Below are 25,789 nucleotides of genomic sequence, written 5' to 3'. Positions count from 1 at the left end.
GGTCTCCCTAGGAGCAATCACATCCCTTGCCATGTATTCAGACATCCTACCATACTTTCACAGAGACAAGATCTGAAGTAATCAAATGGCTGCAATGGATTTATATTTCTGGAACTGTGAGCAAAACTTGGCCTATTAAAAGCAGACACTTTTCTTCTCTTAACCATAGTAAAACAAGTTTAGAAATTGTGAACAAAATACACATTAAAGCTCAAATGCACATTTGGAGATGCACATTTTATCAACCAGAACAGAAATTTTAAGTGAATGCACAAGTTTCCCGAACTTATCTGGACTTGAGGAACCAATAAAAATTGCTCCTTCTAACCTTTTATCTATTTATATATCTTCCCAGACCATGCCTTTTTCTAATGGGTCATCACAAATAAACTCAAACTACCTTTCCATCTATACAAATCCTTAGTAGCAGTGGAAAAGGTGGCTTCTGTCTCTTCCACAGGTGATGTATGACTCCATCTCAAGTTGATGAGCCTTGGCATATACCTAGTCCAACCTGGAACAGCCCAAAGATGGCCTGGAAGTCTTTTTAACAAAGATAACAAACAAAGAATTTTTTTCTTTTCCTTGTACCTAATGTGAACTCAAACAGTAAATCTTTGTATTTATTATAACACTTTCAAGGACTAAATGCTCATATCTGAGTAGAAAACATGTCTGAGGATAAGTATTTGTAGGTAGGTAAAGAAAAAAAACATTTCCAAACTTAAGATGATTTTTGGCAGTGATAGCTATTAATAAAAAAGCATTTCTTTAGTGCTAGAATCTTTAAAAATCAGAGTAAGATCTGGATGTTGCCTATTCAAAAGTTGTGAAATCCAACACACACCAACACACGCAGCCACCAGGGCTGATACAGGTGTGATTGAGCAGGTGTGTGGTTGCAGGCAGAGAAGGTTTTAAAAAAACACACTTTCTTTCTTCTATCCTGTTTCAGATGCCCAAGAAACAGGCAGGAATAGTCCTTATGACCCCTTCAGGCTAAGATTTTTTTACTTCTTGCACATCCTGTACTGGGTCCTCCTGTACTCTCCCTATATCTGGAAATGCTCGAGAGAAATTTGCTTTGACATGACTAGTACCTGTTGTATGGGACCACTATATAATGCAAGCAAGTTCATATTTATATCAGAGTTTGCCTTGAATTTCTGGCCATGGCTTTTCATGGTCAGTTGCAATGCATAAGTGACCTGATAGTTGATGTTACATATTGGAAGATTAGAAAAATAAAAACATTTTAATTTCATCTGAAATTAAGATTTAAGAAACAAGAAATTTAGGGAAGCACAGTGCAATTTTTTTTTATCAACCACAGAACTCATGGCTCTTAAGGTTGCTTTTAATTATAGGAAAGTGGATAACAGAAAACAGTGGATATACAGAGGAGAGGTAGAGGAACATTTATTTCCTATATTTTTTAGCTTTAGGCAGAAACTATGAAGTTAGCATTTACTGCTGGCTTATAGTTAAAACCTCAACTTGGCCCTCTCTATGCAGAGAAAAGCAAAGGTCCAGAATAGTAGATGTTCATTTAATTAACATCTCTATCTTACAGCATATGCAAAAGGAGTCCATTGTGCAAGCAATCATAAATCTCTCTTGGTCTAACTTCAGAGCAATTGACCTTACAACCCAAATAATGTTCCTTTGTGCACAGTTTTTGTATGCAATTTCTAGATTTACTGTTTCAAAGAAGGAGTGTGTAAACAATTTCAGGCAAGACTGAAGTGAGCAACTCATTCATCCTACAGATGGATGAATGTTTGAGCCAAACTGGCAAACTTGTTCTGGAAAGAGTCTCTATAGATGGTACTTTCAGTGCTTCCAGATTCAAATTTTTCATTTGTTTAATTTTATGTGCTGCTACTATCTTAATTAGGAATGAAATGAGAAGAGAGAAATGACAGGTTTCAGCAGTTCATTGGACAGCAGAGAGTATTATAGGGAAAGGTAGTGACACTTTGCCAATCCTAGAGTCTCTTGTCAGTCATCAAATGACTGCCACTAATAGAAAATTCTGAGGACCTCTACAAGAAAAAGTCAGAAGCAGAAACATAGACATCATAAATGTAACTTCTGCTTGTTCCCACTATAACTGTGCAGTGTCTTCAATTCTTGAGATTTCTTTTTTCTATAAACAAAATTTCAGGCCACATCTTAGAAAGTTCAATATGAAAACCACACGTATCACTTCCATACATGTGTTCTAGGGGATGTCCATATGGAAACAGTGATGAATCCTTTCCTTGATGAAACACTGTAAAGCCTTTATTACAAAATCAACCCAAAATAAAAATGTGTTATCTATATGAGCAGTACTCATTAAAAATCTCAAAGTAACCAGCTCCAAGATGAATTTTGGCAAACTGTGAATTTCACATGTGGAAGAGGCAACTTTAGCACTAAGCATATACCAAAAAATCTGCAATTAACCACCACAGATTCTTTTGGGGTTAGCCACTCCTGAGAGCTCTGGAAATCTTGAGTCAGCCTCTGGAGGCACCACTAATAATCTCAGGGATCTGGGCTTTCAGTTGAGACACCAGGGTCAGGTGGTTAAAGCTAGGGCAGCCCAGAATACCTTAAACTCCCTAGGAGGTTATCCCTGTCCTTATATTACTTTTAAGTATGGTCAATATTTTATACATTAATAAAAGTGATCAAAGTAATAGTAAATGAATAGGTCAGGTAGTGTAGCCCTGTTTCATGCTTTTAACACTGTTTGTGTTAGTATTTACCAGACAGTATGTTCAGCTTAGAGACTCCCAGCACACTGCATACTTTGACTTACTAAACTTAATTATCTATTTCTTATTAGTGCTTATAAAATGGCATCGCATAGTATCTGCTCCCTTAATGTGTAAATAAAGCAATTGAAGAGAACAGAATAGGGATTAAATAAGATAAAATGATAACTAGTAAATAACCAGTTCTCTTGATTACACAAATATCCAGGAACCTTTGAAAACAAATACCACTCCTCAGACTCAAATGAGAACATAGAGCCAGTGACTATTTCTTAATAAGAACTGGAAAAAGAACACTAGCAGGGATGGGATGAATGAATCCTAAAAGTAAAAGAAATGTTTATGAAAAAGAACAGCATTTGCATTCCTATTTGCCTGGGCCACTTGCCCCTTTTGTAACCTGATAAAACAAGCGAGTCAATACAAATCAAGATGACTTAGTGGAAGAACAGCAAATGGTCATTGTAAAAGTCGAGGCCAGAGGAAAAAGGACGCCACAAAGACCCCAGTCATGCAATTTTTTTTGCAAGCAGATTTAATGGGTGTGCTGTGGCCAGACACCTTTAGAGTTAGACATGCCATTTCACTAAGAGAAAACAGCAAGGTCCTACCCAAAGCAAGTAAATTAAAATGGAATCCTAACTCAACATGTTACAAAGTTCATCTTTTGAAAAGAAAATAGTAAAAAACTTGCAGAAACTATTTTTAATGAGAATACATCCGTTCTACAACCATTTTTATGTGACAAACCAGAAATGCTGTTCTTCACAGATACACTGCCTTGTTTTTATCAATTTAGCCTGACTGCCAAGGAGCCTTCCAGAAAACAGTGAATAAACTGAAAAATTATGCAGTCCATATCGACTATCTGAAAAATCACTGGAAAGTTTCATTTTACCCCTTGCCTGTCTGACAAAACTGCAAGACAGCCAAATACAGGTGTTCAGATATGTTCAGACAACGCTCTTTTTTCTTTCTCTCTTTTTAATATAATATTTTGTCCTTTACTCTGGTGAAAACATTATGGTTGGCAAAGTAAGATCAATCAATAATTCTAATTTTTTAAAGCCTTTAAAGTAATTTTTTGAGAAATATGGTAGTTTAGACAGCACATTTATTTAGTTTTAATTTTTGTGCTGTCATACATCAGCACTGAAGTCCTGATTTAGAACACATGCAGCGTGCCTTTGAAGTTTTGGCTTTTTTTTAACAATGGCAAAAAAGATATAAAGAAATTAAACAGCACCAGAAAAAAAATCATAAAACAGGGCTTTTGTGCTCTTGATTTATATATTGTTTTTTATGTCTGTTTAAAAAAAAAAGCTTTATTCTCAATAATCTTTCATGGGAAGCTTTGCTCTGACATACTTTCATCTAAGCCTTTTCTTCTATGCTGACCTTTCTTTTCTCCTTTCTATCCCCTCAAGTCTCCAAATCTTTCTAATATCTTTCCCATTCAGTAGCAAAATGAGTTTATTGGAATTCTTATGAAAACCAAGAGTAGAAATTGTGCAAGCAATATGCTAAACTGATATTTTTCAATGAAAGTAATAAATATTCCAAGTAAACAGGACCTCCAAATTAAACAGCTATTTTCTTCTGGTGCTTGTTTGACTGCCCTTCTGGGCTGTATAAGTGCAGTGGTACATGCCATAGTCTTTTGGGCCAAGTTACACAACACTGGGCTTTTCCAAGGAAGTGCCTGAAAGCTGATAGTTGCCATTGTTCATTTTTATCCAATGTGTTGTAATGAATATGAGCTAATGCCATATTTATTTATTCTGTGGCCAGCTTCTTCCTGTTTTTTTTCTCTCCCTTTCAGCTCAAGGACAAAATTGTTGAAACAACAACAAAAACACAATAACTGGCTTTATAGTCTTTCTCCTCCTTAGGGTCTTCTGTTCCTTGGAAATTTTACTGCATTAGTAGTGTCATCTAAAGGTACCAACACAAGGTGCTGCAAAGAAGGGTTTTTATTGCAGTGTGCCTGCAAAACATATTGAAAGTTATTTCTAGAAGGACCAAGTCCTGAAGGTATCCAGAGGTTTGAAGAATATTAAACCTCTCCCCCTCACCCTGTGATTCTTAACTGTCAGCCCAAATATATATGTGCACATTACCAATCTGTATGTGTAGAAGGGTATGTGCATGGTATTTATGATAGCTGAAGGAGCTGGAGAAGCAGGGGCTAGCTAGGCAGCTAGACTTTGAGGAAGCTTAATACCTGCGTGTTGGGAGTTTGCTGGGGATCTCCTCACTCACTGTATCTCTTCCCTCACCTTCAACATCTCATATCCATATCTGCACCCCTTCTAAACTACTGCTTACTGCTAACAGTGAAATGACAACTGCATCTGAGGTGAAAGCTCTTTTTATATTACATATCATTCATGTGTTAGAGCAAAAATAACAAAACTGACAGAATCTCCTATCACCAACACTGACACCTGAATTTATGTCAAAATGTTTCTTCCCAGTGAAGTGTAGTGGTGAGCTTGCTGCAAAGACATGTCTGAGTTCCACAATACCGCTCTTAAAATTTATATGGAGAACTTGCGTAAATTTTTTTCTTAATATTGAAGGTTCTGCAGTTCATTTTATTTTTAGAGAATTTAAGTACCCATTTTAGCAACTTGATCTGTATTAAAAGAAGTCTTGTTTATAATTTAATTTAATTTCATATTCAGTTTATGACCTTTCTATATATTGAAACTAGGTGGGAAAAAAACCCTTGATTTTAATATTTGTCAAGATTCTTCTTCCCTACCTTTAAGCAAGGAAAAGTTCACTCTGTTGCCTCTGTTACTCCTCCAGTCTACTTACTACTTAGTAGGAAGAGAGGAATATCCCCAGGAAGATCTGTTGCACCAATTTTCAGAAAAGATGAAGATCTTTTTGGAACTAAGCACTTCTCTATATTTCCTGTCACAGACAAATCTGGACTTAATAAGATGCATAATGTTCAGAAAGCCAAACTTTGAGAGAGGAAGCTCATTTATGTCTCCAAAAGACTATTTACACCCAGGCAGATAAAATACACTTTAATCTACCAAGGTTTGTGAATGCATTATGAATACAGCATGCTCAGTGAGAAGCTTCTCAGGTAAATATGAAATTAAAGATGAATGCATTTTACTTAAGTAATCTGTGCATCTCTTAATGCCCCAATAAAAATTACTCTTGATAGAGATTTTGTAGGTTATAGAGCCCTACTTTCAAATCCTTTTATTATTGAAGCAAGTTATAATACTAATGTTATCATACAATGTTAGTCTATTAATTATACAGTTACTAGGAAATTATTTAGAAAATATTTTCTGTATAATAATACTACCTTATATATTTCTAATAATCAGTCAAATTTCAAGGTAACAGGGCTATTTTTATGCAGAAACCATGGAAATTACGTAGAAATTATGTTTGCCCTACTTATAACACATAAGAAGTCAAATCAGTATGTCCTAATATTAATCTTCTTAGTTTTAGAGCCCATTCATCTATGAATATCTAGCATCATTTCCTGATTCATAAAATTTGAAAATAATTGTATACACACAGAGAATTTCTGTGCCAAATTTGTTCCATTAAACCCAGTAATAATTCCTCAGACTACACATCTGACTCAATATTTGCTGTCCTATCACTGTGTGCTCTATGCACCTTGCTTCCTATGTCTAAGACATAAATCATCTGCTCTTTTAAGCTCTGGTCAGTACTTAGCTCCATCTCCCCTAACACCCTTTTAGTCCACTGTTCTCTTCCCTTGAATATACCAGCACTTCTCTGCTAATGACAAAAACTTGGTAAGTGGTACACGTTTACCAGGGTGGCTTGTAGATATCCCAGAAAAAAAGGGAATTTGACCATTTGTCCTGGTGTTTTAGAAGTTAAACCACCCGGTCAAAAGAATCTTTCCAGCTTGGATGTCTGATGTCCAGCCTTCCCATCCTCACACCTGGGATTTCCCAGGCTGAAACACCGGAAACTGTCCTCCTCCATCATTAATCAATTGCTGCTCTTAAGCCCTTTCTTTCAGGTTAGCAGCTGACATATCTCTAAACAGTGCTACCATAAATATCTATATTGCTTCAAAAATGAGACATTCAAAAGAGGGAAATGATTGCTTACTTTAGAGAGATAAATTGAAGCAAATGAAAATCAAATCTCTAGAGACATGCTTCAAGAATAAAATCTGCACAGATCAATCTCCCAAAGGCAGTAAGAGGTACAAGTCACTGAGCTGAAACTAACACAGAAGGAACAGTTCAGTGACTTAGTGATATAAGTGTAATAAAATAGGTCAGGGAATATTCCTGTAGTAGTGAGAGGCCTTTTCTCTGAAGTTTTTTCATTTTATGTTTATTTCTGAGTCTACTAATTGTGCATCAGTTTTCTTAAAAGTTAAGGAAACATTCAGAGCAAATCACTGTATTTTACAGATACTCTTTCTTTCCTTAGTTTTAATTAAAAAAACCCAGGTACTGAGCAAGTGTTATCCAATGGACTAAATTAGGTAGTTGAGTCATGATGACAAGAGGGATGGGCAAATTTTGAAGAAAAAAGTTACTCAAGACATGATGCTTGACATCTGGTTTATGATGCTCTAATTGTCAGTAGTCAGCCAAAGCCAAAAGACTGCTATTGTCTTTCAGATGAAATATATCTAGAACAGTGCTGACTGTTTACTGAACTAAATATATTCTCTCAGTTTCTGCCTGAAGTATATGTCCTGCCTTGGAACAGAAGATTATTTTTCTGTTTTCTCACTTAAAAATACTGAGTTTAGGTCTGGCAAGTTCCGATGGTCATGGTACACCATGCTAGAGGTAGCTGTATAAATAAAGTGGTTATGCTGTAATTACCCTTGTTATGGTATAAGATGGCCAGTTCCATTAAAATAAATTACAAAATTTTCTTCCAATATAATGAAACATAAGAAAAAAGCAGAAAAATAATTTATAAGTATTTTTGAAAATTTTATGCAGAAAATGCAAATGAGTATAAGTAATATCTTTTGTCTGAATGAAAGACACTCTTCTTATTTTATGTTCTAGATTTTGATCTTTCTTTTCCCTCTCCTCTCCTCTCCTCTCCTCTCCTCTCCTCTCCTCTCCTCTCCTCTCCTCTCCTCTCCTCTCCTCTCCTCTCCTCTCCTCTCCTCTCCTCTCCTCTCCTCTCCTCTCCTCTCCTCTCCTCTCCTCTCCTCTCCTCTCCTCTCCTCTCCTCTCCTCTCCTCTCCTCTCCTCTCCTCTCCTCTCCTCTCCTCTCCTCTCCTCTCCTCTCCTCTCCTCTCCTCTCCTCTCCTCTCCTCTCCTCTCCTCTCCTCTCCTCTCCTCTCCTCTCCTCTCCTCTCCTCTCCTCTCCTCTCCTCTCCTCTCCTCTCCTCTCCTCTCCTCTCCTCTCCTCTCCTCCTTTTCCTCCTCCTTTTTTCCTTTTCCTTCCTTTTCCTTTCTTTTTCTTTCCTTTTCTTTTTCTTTTGTTTTCTTTTTCTTTTTCTTTTTCTTTTTCTTTTTCTTTTTCTTTTTCTTTTTCTTTTTCTTTTTCTTTTTCTCTTTCTCTTTCTTTTTCTTTCTCTTTCTCTTTTTCTTTCTCTTTTTCTTTCTCTTTCTCTTTTTCTTTCTCTTTTTCTCTTTTTCTTTTTCTTTTTCTTTTTCTTTTTCTTTTTCTTTTTCTTTTTCTTTTTCTTTTTCTTTTTCTTTTTCTTTTTCTTTTTCTTTTTCTTTTTCTTTTTCTTTTTCTTTTTCTTTCTTTTTCTTTTTTTTTCTTTTTCTTTTTCTTTTTCTTTCTCTTTTTCTTTTTCTTTCTCTTTTTCTTTTTCTTTCTCTTTTTCTTTTTCTTTTTTCTTTCTCTTTTTCTTTTTCTTTCTCTTTTTCTTTTTCTTTCTCTTTTTCTTTTTTCTTTTTTTTCTTTCTCTTCCTTTCTTTTCTCTTGATTTCCCAACTTTATTATGTCTGTGACAGAGTACTAAATTTGATCAGACTCTTTCCAATTCTTTTTTGAAAGCTCTACATAAAAACTTATCTTCATTAAGTGCCACTGGGATTCCAGCACCACATAACTAATGAGAGAATTCAGTAGCTTCATGTCAATGTGATGCCTCAAGTTCAAAGGGGACAAGGACATCCTGTTTGGTGTTTTGTTTCACTCAAGCCATTAAACTGCACAGACCCTTTTAAGTGTTTTTTTTTTTTAAAGTAGTCTTCTTTACTCCCTATCAGTAACCTAAAACATTATAAAAAAGTGTTCATTTAGATAATCTTCAAATTTGCAATGTGATTTGGAAAAAAATACCTTCAGTGATTCTCAATGTATTGGAAGGAAATTCCTGGTGGATGGAAATATTTCAGAACTACTACTTTATTCCCTGAAAGATCCCTTAAAGATCTTCAGCATTTGTGACCTCGATGTTTTTCCTCAAAAAGCATGCTGGGAAAATCCTAGAGGTGTCCACTGTGTGGGGGGATACATGCACCCAAAAAGAGCCAAGAGAAAAAAATTGCATGGTTCAGGACATGTGCACTGTCTTCATGCATGTTCTACAAAGCTACCATTGGTGCAGTTAACACCACCAGAAAAATAATGTTTTATTCACATGGTGACATAATTACCAAAATTATTTTTGGATAACTAATTGCTTTGATGTAACATATTTGTTGATTAAATTACAATTTTGAAACAGCATTGCATCACTTGATAAATGGATTTTCTTTACTGTTTTCCCCAGGGTTTGATGCAAGTTTAAGAAGGCTGCTTACTCAAATATTTGAGTGAATGAAAAATTTGATATGTTCATGTTGGCTTTGGAAATTTCAACAATACTGGGTTCCACTTTGCCAGTTTTACTTCTGTGCTAACGTGCTTTGAAACACTGGACATAATTATGCAACTATTTCAAAGATGATTTGACAAAATTTCTTGAAATTCCCTGTAAATTGTTAGGACACAGACCAGTCATATGGAAAAGCAATTCTACTGCAAAGCTGTTCCTGTAGGAACCATAAAAGATGCTTCTATAACTTTCACTGAAAACAAAGGATTACCTCTTCTCTACCAAAAAAACCTCCAAACCAATTGAATATATTCTGTTAATCTTTTCCACTGTTGTGGATAAATTAAATGCTTTAACAGAAATAAATAATAATTCTGCTTATCTTTATTTTAAAAAGAAATAAAGATTTTCAAAACAAAACAAACTTGTGGAGATATAACAATTTTTACTGAGATTTATATATATCTCAAATTTTAAATTTATAATTTCTCTTGACAGCATAAAACTACTATGCAAAGCAATTTAAGTTATTCTTTGCAAACCAACTTTGCTTAAGAGGAAGAAAACGCTGCACAAGAACAAACACAATATGCCTGGCTGCAATCATAAATATATCATAAATTTTATGGCAATACATGTCAGTGATCATTTTTCCATACAACTAATTCACTGAATTCATATCTGATGTTAATTATCATATTAGGAAATAATTTTGAAAGCTAGCACATTTAAAATCCAGACATTGCATTCAAGGATACAGTCCACTATTAAATGAAACAGCTTTGTTTTATTTTGCTTTTAGAGAATGCTAATCTGTTTTAAGTAAGTAAAAAACATTTGGAAAACAGCTCTCACAAACAAACTTCTTCTGAATGGATGCAACGTCCGATACCAAAAAGGAAACCCTTTTTTTTTTCACCTAGAGGAATTTAAAGAAAAGGGATCAGATTATGGATCAAACAAATCAAATATTTGATTAATTTACCATCATAAACAGAAACCATTACGTAAGTGAATTTTTATTAACTAACAATACTTTATTGTTCTGGATAGTTATCTAATTTTAGTTTTTTCTTCCAAAGAAGATCTTTCCCTTCCTTGGTCCGTTTTAGAGTATATGAATCACAATTGATGATTACAAGAAAAGAATGAATCTGAAGCAAATAAGTTATTGCTAAATTCATTCAAATGGACTTACTTTACAATAGAACAACTCCTATTTCTTTTCAATTTAATTCTATAAGACTTCAGGAAGCATTTAAATAATGGTTTTCTCACATGAATATGCTTTTGAAGAGTTTTTAGCATGTTTTTGTGCATAGTAATATTTAGAATATCTGTCCCTGTAAACATTACTTATTTTAGTAAATCTTAATCATGTTTGTGGAGTAGTCTCGATCATGAGGACTGCTCAAAGTGAGTAAAAGCTTGTGGGATTAGGATCTACATTCTTGCATTTTCAGAAATTTTATGGTAATTAGTTGGTGCAAGCAAGAACAATTTCCTTAAACACAGCCACCACCCCCACCCCACAAAACAACAAACAAAGGTAATAAAATGCTGAAAAAAATTTGGGATTTTTTTTGTGTGGCAGTGTTGGCAACTTGCATCATTTTACTGCAGATTTCATAGTATTCAGTGTTTTTATATAAAGATATTATGATCAGGAGATTGCAATTGAATTTGAATGTTCCATTGATAAAAAAATGGCTGGGGGAAAAGCTTAAAAGGAGGGAGGTGTTCTGGGAGCTCCACAATAAAAGAAATCTGAGTAGCATTTTACTGACTCTTAGAATATTTTTGAGGCCTGAAGCAGTGGTTTTTTAACTTCTAGAACTGGTAGTACTGATATGCTATTTCAACAATTAATCAAGGTGCAAGCATCCAGTGTGGTGATGTGACTTTTTGAAACTACCACCATGAGTTGATGTTTTGAGTTTAATCACATAGGTAAGCACAGAAATTTCCCTTTACCCACAAGTAATTAACATACCTTTTATAACATCTATTTCAATAACTTACATTCTTTGGGACAATAGTACCTTGAATATAATGTTTTAATGTTTATTTTATATGTTTGCTTGGGTAAAAAACCCCAACACAGCAGCAACTAAAACAATTGCTGGGATCAAAGCTAAAAATACCAAGAAAATCTCTTCAGATTAGTGAAGAATTGCTAGTGCTGATACCAGTCAGACCTAAAGTGTACTTGATACTGGGATAGTGTGAAAAAGATGAGTTTGCAGACCGAAAAAACAGATGGCCCCTTATCACCCCATGGGGCTAAACACACAAGAGCAAACTTCAGAGACGCCTTACCTTTACCTTGTCTATCCCTATCAGGAGAGACTGTTATATTAAGGGTTATTGCCTCTCTAGCCCTCCCTGTGATCAGCTTTTGAAGTCCATGGCCAAGAGGCCAGTGTGAGAATATCACCTCAGATAAGAGGTGTTTGCTCTGTGAAATATTCAGGACAGGAATCCATGGAGCCCGTGATAGTTCAGCAGGGAACCACAAACTCCAGCTAATATGTTTTAATCCCCTGTTGGTTTGAGAACTACCCGCCATAAAAAGCATAACTGGCTGTTTATTTGTGCAGGCAAGAGATAACATCTTAAAGTTACAGTCTGCCTTAAGTAGTGGGGATGTGAAGCCTGAAGAAATGAACCATCCAAGCTCATAATCAAAATTGTGTGTGCTCTCTTCTTCTCTTCCTAATGAGATGTAAACATTTTGGCTGCTGTCTCTTTTGAAAGATATTAATCAATCTATTGGTTAGAAATCACAAAGGATAGTCAGTCTTCAAATTACATGCCTTCTTTTATAGCATTTTGAAGCTGTGAACAATATGTTAAAAATTTTCCCATGGCGCAACCAAGTAAATACTTGTGGCACATTTCTATTTATTACAGAGAATGGTTAAATTCTAAGACATAAATCATGCTCTTCTACTAAAGACTACAAATTCCCAAAGACAAGACTAATTCCCAATGCAACGATGCTATAAAAGATCAGACACTTTGTTATGCAGAAATCCACATTTGGAGATGTCTTTCAACAATGTTCTCTCAGGACCCAATCCTGAAAAAGGCACAGGCAAGTTGCTGAACACTGTGTCAAGCTCCATTAGTTTCAAAATGGCCCTAAAACCTTATATTTAATTTGCTGTATTTAAATTGTAATCTGACATTATTAATACTGCCTAACCAAAAAAATACTTTGTTCTTTCCTTTCTTCTACCAAATGACAGCCTTTTTGTTTGAATAAGGAAAAATATTTCATAAGTTTAATTTAAAAACTGAGAGAAGGTACAACCAATTTTACCTTTTTTGCATCCCTCACATAAGTTATTGTCATTATCCAACGTTACTACTGTAGCATGAAAGAAAAAATACCAAGAGGTATCTGAAGAGATAAGGGAAGATGACCAAAAAGGGAAAATAATTCTTAATGGTTTTGTAGATTCTCTTTTTTTTTCTACTATAATCTATCCTTTGCCCTGTCCCCAGCAACTGTCCTAAACCAAGGAGTGGGCACCTGATGCATTCTGCAGATGGATTGACACTGTATATCTGAACATGCTATACAGGTGGTTTTTCACTTGTACCAATTAGTTAACTAGCCAGCAGACAGATCTTCTCTTTGTGAGGCAGGAGTGGGAGTGGAAATGGAAATCTCTCCTGGCTCATTTGAAGAAAGAAAGGCCAAGTGAAAGTGAAAAAGCAGGTCAAAACAATGATTATTTACTAATATTTCTAATTCCACTCACTTTCTGCTTAGATAGACCCTTTCTGAAAGATACACCAGTTAGCCAGACAGTATTAAAATGACTGGGCAGTAACAAAATCAGTACTAAGGTTTCTGAATCCTTCAGATGAGTTTTAAATATGTATCCAGTTAGACATGAGTGCCCCAAAGTCTGAAGACGAGGATTTCCCTAGCCTCAGTAAATGAGGTGAACTGTTCACTGTTTTCCCTTGGCTCAAGTCCATAGTCCAAGCCATTGTCATATGCCTACTTGCCAGAATGTGAAAGCAGGTTCTTCAACCAAACACTAGATTTTTTCTGAATTTCTCCAAGCACTAATCCCTTTTTTAAGTGAAATAATGAAAAAGAAAAAAGGACTTCTCCTCTTATATCTTCAATTTGCCTTTTACTATGCTGTGTCCTAGAGAGGACACTAATTTATACAGTGAATTCCAATCTCTCATCCACAGGAGCCAACAGACTATTCTTCTTCAGAGAACAGGATTTCTGAAATTTTCTACATTTCATATTTATAAATGTAAATATAGTGTTCAGGCAATAATGTACCAGATCCTGGAGTCACTGACAAACAAACCACTGATATCTGTGCTGCAAGAGCAAATTTAAGGAGTAAAAATGCAGGAGTAAACAAACATAACCTGACTTAGGAGGCTGGGCAATCCAATGGCCATGTCCAAACCATAGGATATGATACAGCAATGATTGCTGTGGGCTACAAGGAAAAAGAAACCAAAATGCTTTACTTCTTCCAATGAATTCTGTGAAAATAATCATGTCTAAGGGCTGGTCACCATTTAATCTTTCATCTATTTTGATATCTTTCATATTGTACCAAACTACCACTTAATGAGTATTCAAGAAATTACCCTAGAGAAAACCCAAACTTTGCTTTCAGAACAACTGGAAGCAAAGTCTTGATGCTACATTTTCTTGCTGCCAGTCACTGGGTATCATGTAGTTTCCAAGAGACAAAAGGGACAGAAAAAAATTTCTGATACCAATGAGGACACTCCCCAGCGAAAAATTATATCATTGATCATTACCCCAACCCATCTCTGTTAGCTGAGAGTCTGTTAGCAGAGCTGTTAGCTCTGAGTCAAAAGCTGAAGATCCATCCTGCTGGACAATTACTTTATCACCTCAAGTACCACAAAGATAACCAAATTATGTCAAAAAAAATCAAATATCCAAACTCAGAAGGCTTCCAACAAGAAGACAGCTGCGGCAACTGAAGTAATTCAACAGTTTACTGCTACCATAAGGTATCCTACTCAACCTCTTCCTTTCTCCACTGCACCTGGCACATATTGGTCCTTCCATAATCTGATTCAGCCTAAGCCCAACAGAAGTCTCTCCACTTTTTTGACTCCGTTTTCTGATGGGTTGATGAGTTAATGCTCCATGTGTTAACAGAGAGATTGACAAGAAGCAGACCCAGTGCAAGGTAAATAATGGACCACTCAGAATGGGAAGTGGTGTGCAACCACCCTTTTGTATGGCAAGGAGCTGCTGGAGCAGCTCATGCCAGCTATGAAACTGCAGTCAAAGGCAGTCAGTGCCAGACTTATCAAGATCACAGCTTCTTGTAGTTGAGTCAAAAAGAGTTTCATACTTGTGAAGAGATTAGACATGGCATCATAAAAGCCTGCAATGCTATTTTTAGAAACTCAAACTGTGTTAAAACAGCTACCAAGTCAAAACTGCTATTCTCTTTAGTCCTGTCAATTTGCAAGGATTCCTTTTTCTGGCCTTCCTTTAACATACTTTAACATTAGCCCCAGTAGTCTCAACCAGTACTCTTTGTCGGAGTCAAGCGCCACAGAAGACTTTCAGACAATCCCAAGAAAGTGAAGTCCCTACCCAAAGACATTATAATGACTCTACCCAAAATGACTCACAGTCAGTCCAACGTCCTGTCCAGTAGAGAGTTACAGTATTATTTGGGGACTCCTTTAGAAACCAAGTACTTCCAGGAAAAAAACCCCAATGAACATATATAGCCTTTTTAGTACTTGAAATAGAATAGTCACATGGAATGTTTTAGAAATACTGAAGCTGGCACATGGGAAACCTTTTCTCTGAAACATATCTGAAGTACCAGGCTTTGACCCTGAGCAGTTCTGCATTTGAATTCAGTGATATGTAGTTTTAGCATTAGCCTTTGGTCTGTTTCTAACCCATATACTATACACAAAACACAGTGGGAAATTGAAAAGAATTTCAATACAGTAGGACAGTTGTAAAGCCTCAAGAAAAAAAACAGTCATTGAATAAAAACTTTTGCATGAAGCCTCTGGTGTCTGAGAGTGCTATGGTATACCTAATTGTAAGGATGCCATCTATTTATAAGACTCCTTTAAAGCCTTCCAGGCATGGCTGGTACACCATGCTAGATCATTTGTTTCAGCAACCAGTCATCTCTTTATTAAAACTGTGCTCATTACTTCTAAATTTGGTTGGGCTGAGAGCTTTTTATAGCATTTTATGTTACATTCAGAGATCTTGTTATCAAAACTCCTTATTCCCAGTGGGAATTGGAACAGAAATGTGAAGGGCAAAGTAACAAGAAACCAGGACAGGCCCCCAAGTTCAACCTGGTTGCTCTTATTTGTATTTTGCAAAGTATCACCTCCAGCCATGAGAAGAGATTCCTCACAGAAAAGCTGTCGACTACATGTAAGGCAGCAGACTTTTTAATGCATTCATTTCTACCACTTATGCTGACATATCCTTTGGAAATAACCTGGGCGTGTGAGAAGGGAAACTGCCAATAACTTTAGCACTTTTTTCATTGGTCCCACTTGAATGGAGTGCATTACAGTATTATGCAGCTTTTGATAAGTTGAGGGAGTTATTGCAATTTTCTCAAATAAAAACATTAAAAGTTGCAAATCAGCTTAGATAGAGTCAGTTATACTCTAGGCACTGGATCAACTTTTCATTGCAAATTTGGCATAACAGAAGACAAATATTCCAAGAGACAAAATATCATTTTTTACTCTTTAAATGCCCACAGTGGTATCCTTTCCTACTGCTAATTGCTGATTTTATTTTGCACTCTGGTGTCAAATAGCATCTTTGGAATAGGAGAGTAAAACAACAGGAAAACTCCAGTAAATCATCATAGCCCTTAACAAATGCAGTGTTTCAGGAAGTTGAGTACCTTGAAAAAAGTCTTCATTCTTGCTTGACACTTCTCTGTTTACTTTATTCTTTTTACGGAATGGTCACGATTTAATGAGCAATTATGTAGAATATTTACTTGAACAGTAAAGTGATCTCAGTGGCTTTAGTGCAAGCATTATTCTAAGGGCTGTTCTATAAAACAAAGAGAAAGTATTTCACCTCAGGATAATGTTACATGGAGATCTTCAGTTAGCATAGCTAAATTTAAAAACAGTTCCCTTACAAGATCTAACAACTTGCAAATTTATGACCAGGTCTGACAGCTCCTCTTCAGACTTGTTCACTACACAAAATTCAAATAGTGTGATAATACTAGATATTTTAGCAGATAATGTAAAAATTAACTGTAAAATAAAGGACAAAATGTATCAGTTCTATCTTCAGTAGTTCCATCGAAGGATCAGCAGGACAAGAGCAAGGAGGAGATTCATACTGTTTAGGCATCCCCTTACTATTCTAAATATAAAATTCCTTTATCCCCTTTATTTCCTCTACCATTATTTTTCTTGTATTTTGTTGTCAATACAACTTTTATTACTCCAGTAAAAAAAGTGAATTTGATAAAAATATGTTTTGATAATACATATTATATTGTCATTATATTTTGTGTTATCTTATTGAAAAAAATAAATTTCTAGTAATAAAAAGAAGCCATTGGACTAGTCTGCAACTGAGACATGTTTTCCTCTCACTTGATTATATTTTACAACAAAATCAAATAACTTTTACAGCCCCTGATCTAAACAAAGAGATCCCAAAAACTTCAATAGTTACTCTGCATGAGAGTTGTGTATGAGAGTTCCAGATGCTGCACTCACCCACCTTCAGCTTACATCTTGGGGAACCACTTAGCCAAGCAACAGGGAAAGAGCCATGCCAGTACTAAAGCCGGACCTGACATTACAAAATGTATTCCTCTATTTCAGCTAAACTTGAATCATTACAAAAGGGGCACAGAAAGCAAAATCTGAGATAAGTTGCCTGAATACTCCTGACAGAATGTACCAGATATTAGAGAAACTCCTGAGCAAGACTTGGCACCTTTAACAGCAAGACCTGGCACCTTTAACAGCAAGACCCTGGGCCAAGAGGACTAAAAGAGAAATTTAACATGACATTTGCCTCACTTTCTTCCCTTTGCTTTTTGATGTCAAACTTGGTACACTTCCCATAGCATAATGCCACAGGCAAGGCAGTGTCTGTGAGCAAAGATAATATTTTTAGCAGACAAAAAGTTTTTGTTTGGAAAAACAAACTCCTTTTCTGCCATAAACCATTTAAACCATTTTTTGGGGGGAAGACCTTCTTCAGGGCAAAGTGATTGTGAATTCAAAAGTATACCTGTTTCTAATTATGCTAGGTGGCCTTTCATCAGTGTTGTCAATAAAGCTTGCCTTTCCTTACTAAGATATTAGGAATGTAGCTCGTACCAAAGGACTGAGAACTTCCCAGCAGCAACAAGTTCTGCCATATGCCACCAGTCATATCAAATCTTTGAAGCCCTTTTTGTTCTTAAAAGAATATAAAATCCATCACAAAGTTTATGCATGTGGGTTGAGTACATATTTCAAGATGTGTATGTGTACGTAGGTATATTATACAAATACCTTTCAAAATCATAGCACTTCATTAAGAGAGAAGATTGGCACAAAGAGCCAACATAAAGAAAAATGTGCCTGTGAAATCCTCAAAGTTGGGGTTGAAACAAATGTTTTAGTTAATGTTCATTCTCAATTCTACATCACACCAAACAAGTGTGTTTTGCAGACAGGTAAAACTAAGTTAAATATTGCTTATCTTAGCAAAAACTAATCAACAGATGAGGACAAATTGGAAAGCCATTTTGAAAAAATAGGGAAAGTGATTTTAAAAGTGCAATAAGACAGGAAAGACTCAAAGTTTCCTTCCAATATTTTTTAAACACGAGCTTTTTTCAATGGAAAAAAGACCATTAGTGATTACATTACTTAATACAACTAGAGATAAATTAGGAAGTGAGATATCTCCAAGCTCTGCTATCATCACTGATCTCAGTTGGCCAGATTCCACTCTATAGTCTTCCAGAGGAGTTGAGAGTCACCTCACTGTGAGAAACCCTCACATGCACAACAGACTCCCAGATTTAAAATCAGCTGCAAATATATATATATATATATATATATATATATATATATATATATGATTATTTTGTTGCTGACATGTTTGTTTACTAATCAGAAATGGCAACTCCTCAGTAAATAAGATTGTATGACAATACAGAAAAAAATTAAAATTCTGGGTTAAAGCAGATTACAATTTACATTTCTCAAACTGGCAGATGTAGTAGACCATTTTTTGCTGAATGTAATTGCCTGCTATATGGTTACTCCAAGACTGTAATTAGTCCAATCTGCTATCCTCATCCAGTGGTTTTTACTTTATAACTTGGGATGGCAGATTGGTTAATACATTTTAACTTTCCCCTTAGACTGTACTCTGAGGGAAAGACATAAATAATTAATTATCAAGCATCTAGTGGCCTCCATACTCTCTTTAACAGCAAGGTTAGTAGCTAAGGATCCATCTTCTCTCCTTTGATGTCACTCTCTCCCTAATTTGAAGAGCTTGTATTAAATCACAGAAATCAGAAAATCCAATGTATTATGTGTACACAAAGTGCTAAAGATTTATAAAGAAAGAATATTTACGTGTTCAACTTTACTTCTCGGGGGTATAATTTCTAATTTTTACAAACCCATTATATTAAAACTTAGCATGAATATCTATTTTTAGTCTCTAATATGAAAGTTTCTCTTTGGACCTTATTTTTTTTTAATAGACTGTTCATTTTCCTACATACCACATATAGTATGTTATGTTCTAAAATAGTATGGTGGAATGCGGAGAATTTTGTTTTGGGGAAATAATAAATTCCTTTGGCTCTGTAAAAAAGGCTTTATTCATCCCTCAGGTGCATGATCATTATCTGGGTCTATCTTGGCTTTTCTCTTAATTTAAACAAGAGCCACCTACTGTAAATCATCTTTTTTTGCTTACAGATGTGCAGAAGTAGATGTGTAGCCTCATATAAAAAATGTATTAAGATTTCTAAAAAAAAGTTATGGAGACAATTAATTAACTCATGAATGAAAAGTAACACTAATTCTAATGTCAGACAGTTTTTATTTGCTGCAATTTCTATTTAAGTTGTTGAAGTTGCTATGCCAAAATATTACATATCCCAAAGCGTCTTGCATTGTTGAGGGACACGTAGAATACCTTCTCAACAGCTAAATACAGATAGTTATACAATGTTTCTCAACAAAATGTCTAATTTAGTACCAGTTGAAAGTTCACCTCCCTCCCACACAAGCTCATGGAATGGTGCCGCTGACCAGGAACCACACATGGAAAAAAACAGCAAGTAAATCTCTCACCTCTTCCTGCAAAACGTTTTACTAAAAATCATAATACACAGGGAAATGATACTCAAACAAGCACACAGCCTGCTATGTTTCTTTCCTCTCCAGTGTAACCACTGCATTAAGCTGAAAATCTGTGCTAAAACTCAGTGTCTTATTTGCAGCCAGAGGGATACTGCATTTCCAGTCCATTTGTGCATTAGCACCTGTGTAAGTGTCTTTGGGTAGACCCTTGCACTGCTCTCTGCATTCTCCCTTTCCGCAGCACACCACTATGGACAGTCACTCTGTTTCTCCAGTGTTGTCCTTGGTATTCAGGGGAGCCTGTTCAGCATGCAGTGAAAATTAAAATAAAAATATGCATATCTGCCCTGAACCTCCTGAGGCAAACAACTTTGGCCTGTTGATCTGTAACCAAAGTCAGAGGGCAGAAGGACAAAATCCTCTAATTAGAGTCCATTTGTGCAGTGTTTTAAGTGCCACTAGGTCTCATTGACTTCTCCAGACTTTTCCCAAGGCATTTGCCGTTAGCAGCAGAGATCCATAATTAAAAACTGTTGAAGTGATATTATATACTGAATATACTGAATAAAAGTAGATATACTGAAGAAAATTATTCAGAGAATTGCATTAGGAAACCATTTTGTGTTGTCCCATGGAAAGCAACTGATATACAGCAATGTTACAATGCACATTACTGTGCAGAGAGTTACTACATCACCCAGCCTTGCTTAACATCCCAGGCTCAGAATTAGTTTGGCCCCAATATCTTGTAAGAGGTAGTGATTTTGGAGTGCTACATATGAGATATGTCAGACAGACATGTCTTTCAGAAAGTATTAAATCTCTGCCATAAGCACACATTTTGAAAGACTGAAATGGACATCCATATATTGAGACCCAACAGAATAATCTTTTAGAAAAATTTGGCCTTCATAAACACTGATGTAATTCAGGATTAATGCCATGGAGCTGAAAAGATTACAATAACAAAAGAGCAATATGAGATTGGATTTAGGCTTCCAAAGTCTAAAAGCTCCAATATATATTTAAAGAGAAGTAACTTACTCCAGCATTTGGAAAATGGGGCCTATTGAAAAGCATGAAACCTCTAAAATGTTATTTGAATGCCAGAAAAGTAATACTTTAAAAAGTCAAGACAAAAATGCCAAGAGGAACAGAAAGGAGTGAGCCAGAAACTCTAACATGTTCATTTCCACCCTGTCCATGAGTTGGGCAAGGGCTGCATCTCTCCAGCCTTCTCTGGGTATTAACTGCTGGACAGTCTCTGCCCTGAGTGACACAGCTGTTATCTCACAAAACAGAAACATAGACGGGAACTGGACTTACATAATAAGGTTCCTAACTAGAAAAAATACCAACTCAGAAACGTGTGTCAATGGCAATACCTACATTTAGCTGTGACTTTGTACCCGCCCAGCGGAGGGTCGTGGCCTTCCACAGCATCGAATCCTGCTGACACCAGGACAATTTCTGGATCAAACTCGTTGGCAGCTGGCATAATCACAGTCCTGTAGAATGAAAAAAACCCCAATGTGATAAAATCAAAAGAACTTCCATCTTCATGATATAAATTGTCACAATCAGAAAAAAACACAACACAATATATTTTATTTTAGTTAAACCAATCTCCATGGTAGCTGTTCAAGTCCAAGGCTTCAATCAATTTCTTTCTATAATCACTCTTTTTTCTTGTCTATGACTGAGAAAGAAAAGGCAGGTACATGTGAAAGCCTCTAATATTACTTACACATCTGTGTCTGTTTTATCCTGCTGCCTATAAAAAGCTGCCTCTTCCAGGGAAGTGACTAATGGTTTACAGAGAGCTCTCAAAGCCTGACTGGAAACCCGGACTGCTCCAGTTAGTGCGAACTTGGTGTAAATTTGAACTATAAATTTCTTTTGGGAAAATGTTTGCTTTCCAAACTTTTTTTTTTTTTTACTTCTTAACATTTTTAAATGTTTGTCGAGGTGGGGGGTGACTCTAGCAAAGGAAAAACATGAAATTCCCTTAATCAAATCCAGACTATGTTGTCAAGCCTTTCCAAGGTCAAGCATAACAGGAATGTGACAACCACAAACTAGTGACAGCAACCCCTGCTGGTGTCAGGAAGATAATTCAGCCCTTTACAGTCACAAAGATTCCACTTTTTTAACCCCTTCCTTGACAAACTTAAGTGTGGGTATTTTATCGCCTTGATTTTGCCCTTCTCCAATCTCAAAGCATGAAAGATGCATTGAAGGAGAAGCCTAGCCCCTGTATTCTGCACTTGCAGGTGTGTTCTTTCAGGCTGACTCCAAAGGGAAGGCATAAGGATGGCTTTTGCACTGGTTTGACAAACACTGAGCTGTGCTAAACCAGGGGGACATCACTAACATTAAAACGCAGATACACATATGAATGTTCTAGCAAAGATAAATTAAATCAAGAAAATCTCAATTGGTCTACACTGGTCAGAATGCAAAGATTAATTTTGTGCATGTGTAATGGTATTTGTTTTAGTTCAATGTTTATTAATTTATTTTATAAATACCTTAGTCCAAAGAAATCATATTTTGTTGAAAGGTTTAGGTTTTATGCGGGAAAAAAAAGACACATTAATGATATTAACAATTCTCTAGGTTTTTCTTTAGTTTAGTTTTTGATCTGTGCATTTATGAACTTTATTTTGTTTTGTTTTCCTAAAAGGTAGTTTTAATATTAGGAAAATATTCCTTTTACTTGTGCAAACATTATTCAGATGAAGCAAAAAGTCTTTGTCAGGGCATACAGCATTTCAATGAATACAGTTTTACATTTATAAAAAAAGTATAGAGGCTGCTTAAGATTTTTTTGATGATTTTGCTGAAACTGCACCACAAATATCTGCAGGCAAAGTGATATAAGTTGAGAAATATTCCTTTTTTTAAATGTCATTAGTAGGCCTCTGCTGAAATATGGATTCCAGTACTGAGCACTGCACTTCAAGAAGGACCTAGACCAACTGGAGAGATCAAAGGCAAAGAAAAAACTTCTAAAAAACATAACTTAAGTGGATGAATAATATAGGTATAATTATCTGATTTGCATAACATGGGAGCATACATGATAAAAGTCCACAAATACATAAGTTGTTGCAAGAGGAAAGAAAAAGCCTGTTCTTTACCCTGTGGACAGGACCTGAAGCAGCTGCAGCAGCAAATCTGTAGTTCAGACACTGGAACAAGCTTTTAAATAGTAAAAATAAATAATAATATAAATAAATTTTAAAAGAAAACTGGAGATTGTCTATCTCTTGGAGTTTTTTATAATAGGTAAAACCACCAAAATATCCACCAAGCTTGCTACAGGTTTGACTTGACATGGCTTGGAGGCAGGAAGTCAATTACTTCTCCTCTAGGTATTTTTCCTATTGTTCCACGATGTAAAACTCTCTAACAAACAAAGTACACATATGAATATTTACATTAGACACTACAGTGACTGAACTTTTGCAGGCTAATCTCCACAAAGTTAGGGAAAAATATCAGGAATAAAGGTCTCCTATGCAACTACATCTTATCTTATGTACATACCTTCTGATACTCTAATTAAAAATTCATTGTCTGAAGCAACACATACTTCCCAAACTTCCCCACGTCTGCAACACATGTGGCATAGATCCTGATTACTGATGGGGACTGTGGCTGATGCACAATCTTCATCTGTCCCTATAGCACCATACATCTTATACACTGAAAGAAGGAGGGATCCTGTGAAGAACCCTCCCTATCTGCAGCCACTTGAGCTTTTGCCCTCCTCCTCTCCGTTCACATTTCCTCAAATTCAAGTCAGGCTCTGCTTTTTATTTCTTCATGTCAAACAAAGTGGCAACACCACAGAGTACAGCACAGACTAAGCTCAAGAGTCAGAGGATGGAGTGTGTTCAGTGCAGAGAGAAGCTCTGGAAACTCAAGTTGCTAAGAAGTAACAAGCCTAACCAGCCTAACACACAAAGAAATTTTTGAGAGTCTTATAATTTGGAACATTGGGAAAATCTACCACTTTTACCACATTTCAAGACCTTGCTCTAAAGCGTAAAGATGTCAGCACATTTTTTAATAACTTGGGCAAAACAATGCATTCGACCCTTAATCTCATTCATAGAAGGAGCAAAAATTGTTTGGACACAGTTTATTCAAAATTTTTGGCAAATAAGTATGTCTGACATTAAAACTGCCAGCCACACTGAGTAGGAATAGGCAAATTATTAAATACTGAAAGCAAGGTCTTTCGACACAAAGAACCAGGAATAGGTATTAACACCAGCTTTAAGAGTGCTGAACAGGAAATAGTAGCACATTCATAAATCTCTACAGAAATGATATATAGGAATCTCAGCTAAAGAAAGGAGAAAGCTGTAATGCTAATAACCGGAGGTGGCATTCAGAACTCAGTGTTCTGTTACTGCTTTCAGTATTACCTGAATTCACATTACCAAAATAACAGCTAAGAGGGTTTTTCTGAAAGAAAGGATTTTTCCTTTTAAAAATGTACACAGTGTCTGTTGCATTTCGCCAGAAGAATAACATCCTACTTTTGCTATAATATTGTCTCACAAACTACGACAGAACTCTGCTGCTGCTACTTGGATACAGTGTATCAGAAGAGCTAACCTGTATGCCCTGTGTTGTTCATTTCTTTTTCATCCTCCATAATATTGAGGGAAGTGGAATGTCAGAGCTCATCCATCTTATACTGTTCTCGATTTAATACTGAAGAACCTCTAAGGACTTTTCTTTTTGAAAGATATCAAGGAAAAATAGCAAAAAAAATAATATGTTTACTGGGATAGCAAGCTTGACTCTTTTCTTAAACTTCTCAGAGTTTCCGTGGTCCTTGTTACAGCAGTCAAGACTACTATATGGTCTTTCAAAAAGATGACAGCCACAAGTCTCAGAGACCATATAGACCTTTGGTTCCTAAATCTCTAATCCAGTATTCTACATTAATCTACAGGCATTTAGGTGGTTACTCTTTTGAGTAAATGCTATGAGATCTCTGCTCAGAAAAGAGCAGCTTAATGTCTGGAAAACAGCAAAGCATTTTGGTTTGGAGTTTTATGTAGGTAGGACATCTCTAATGTTTGTCTAGCCTTGGCAGTAACAGCTTTGTGGCACAAAACACCCACAATTCTTTCACAAAAAGGATGGATACTTTCCTATCTTCTATAAGGTTCTATAAGGAATGATATACACACGCATTTTTAAATATAGTCTCAATTTCACCATGACATACATAAAAACTTTTGTCATTTGTCATCCCTCAGGCTTTAGCACCTTCATATGAATATCTGTCTTTAGGAAAATCACAGAATCATAGAACCATAGAATAGTTTGGGTTGGAAGGGACCTTTAAAGATCATCTAGTCCACTTCCCCTGTCATAGGCAGGGACAAAAAATGTTTTGAGGTTGGTAGTTGTAAAGACAGCTTACACAAAGCAACATGAAGATCACTTCTGCCTTGTAAACAATCTTTTCCTACCTCAGGATGGTTGAACAGGCAATGACAGCTCCTGATCCTTCACTATCTCTTGGGAGCAGAGAAACATCAGACCCTGTATCTTGCACCTCTTCTATCTCATCTACACTCTGGAGGGCACAGCAAGGTGTAAAAAGGAGAAATCATCCACTGACTACCTCCTCAGGAGCTCCCATAACCATGTCACTTCCCTTCTCAGCTGCCTAAGAAGAGAATCCTCTGAATCTGATCATAACAGAAAACATGGTGGGGTTTTTTTGGTTTTTTTTTGAAGCACTGGTCATACACTAATACACATTCATGTTAACCTTCCCAGATTCCTCAGACCAGCCCTATGCTCAGAAGTCAAGCTGCAGCTGGCAGGATTTGTTACGGTG

The 25,789-nt window shown here is 36.0% G+C and overlaps 1 protein-coding gene across 1 annotated transcript in view; it reads right to left on the bottom strand.

Moving 5' to 3' along the window:
• The window catches only part of HDAC9 (histone deacetylase 9), a 274,226-nt gene that overhangs the window by 35,154 nt on the left and 213,283 nt on the right, over window positions 1-25,789 (bottom strand). The window contains exon 21 of the mRNA XM_069007080.1: window positions 21,304-21,422. Coding sequence (XP_068863181.1) covers window positions 21,304-21,422 — 119 coding nt within the window. The remainder of the gene's footprint in view (window positions 1-21,303; window positions 21,423-25,789) is intronic.

Source organism: Aphelocoma coerulescens, chromosome 2 (assembly GCF_041296385.1).
Source record: "Aphelocoma coerulescens isolate FSJ_1873_10779 chromosome 2, UR_Acoe_1.0, whole genome shotgun sequence".
Classification (NCBI taxonomy): Eukaryota; Metazoa; Chordata; class Aves; order Passeriformes; family Corvidae; genus Aphelocoma; species Aphelocoma coerulescens.
The sequence above is the reverse complement of the archived record's forward strand: the minus strand, read 5'-3'. Positions and strand labels throughout refer to the sequence as shown.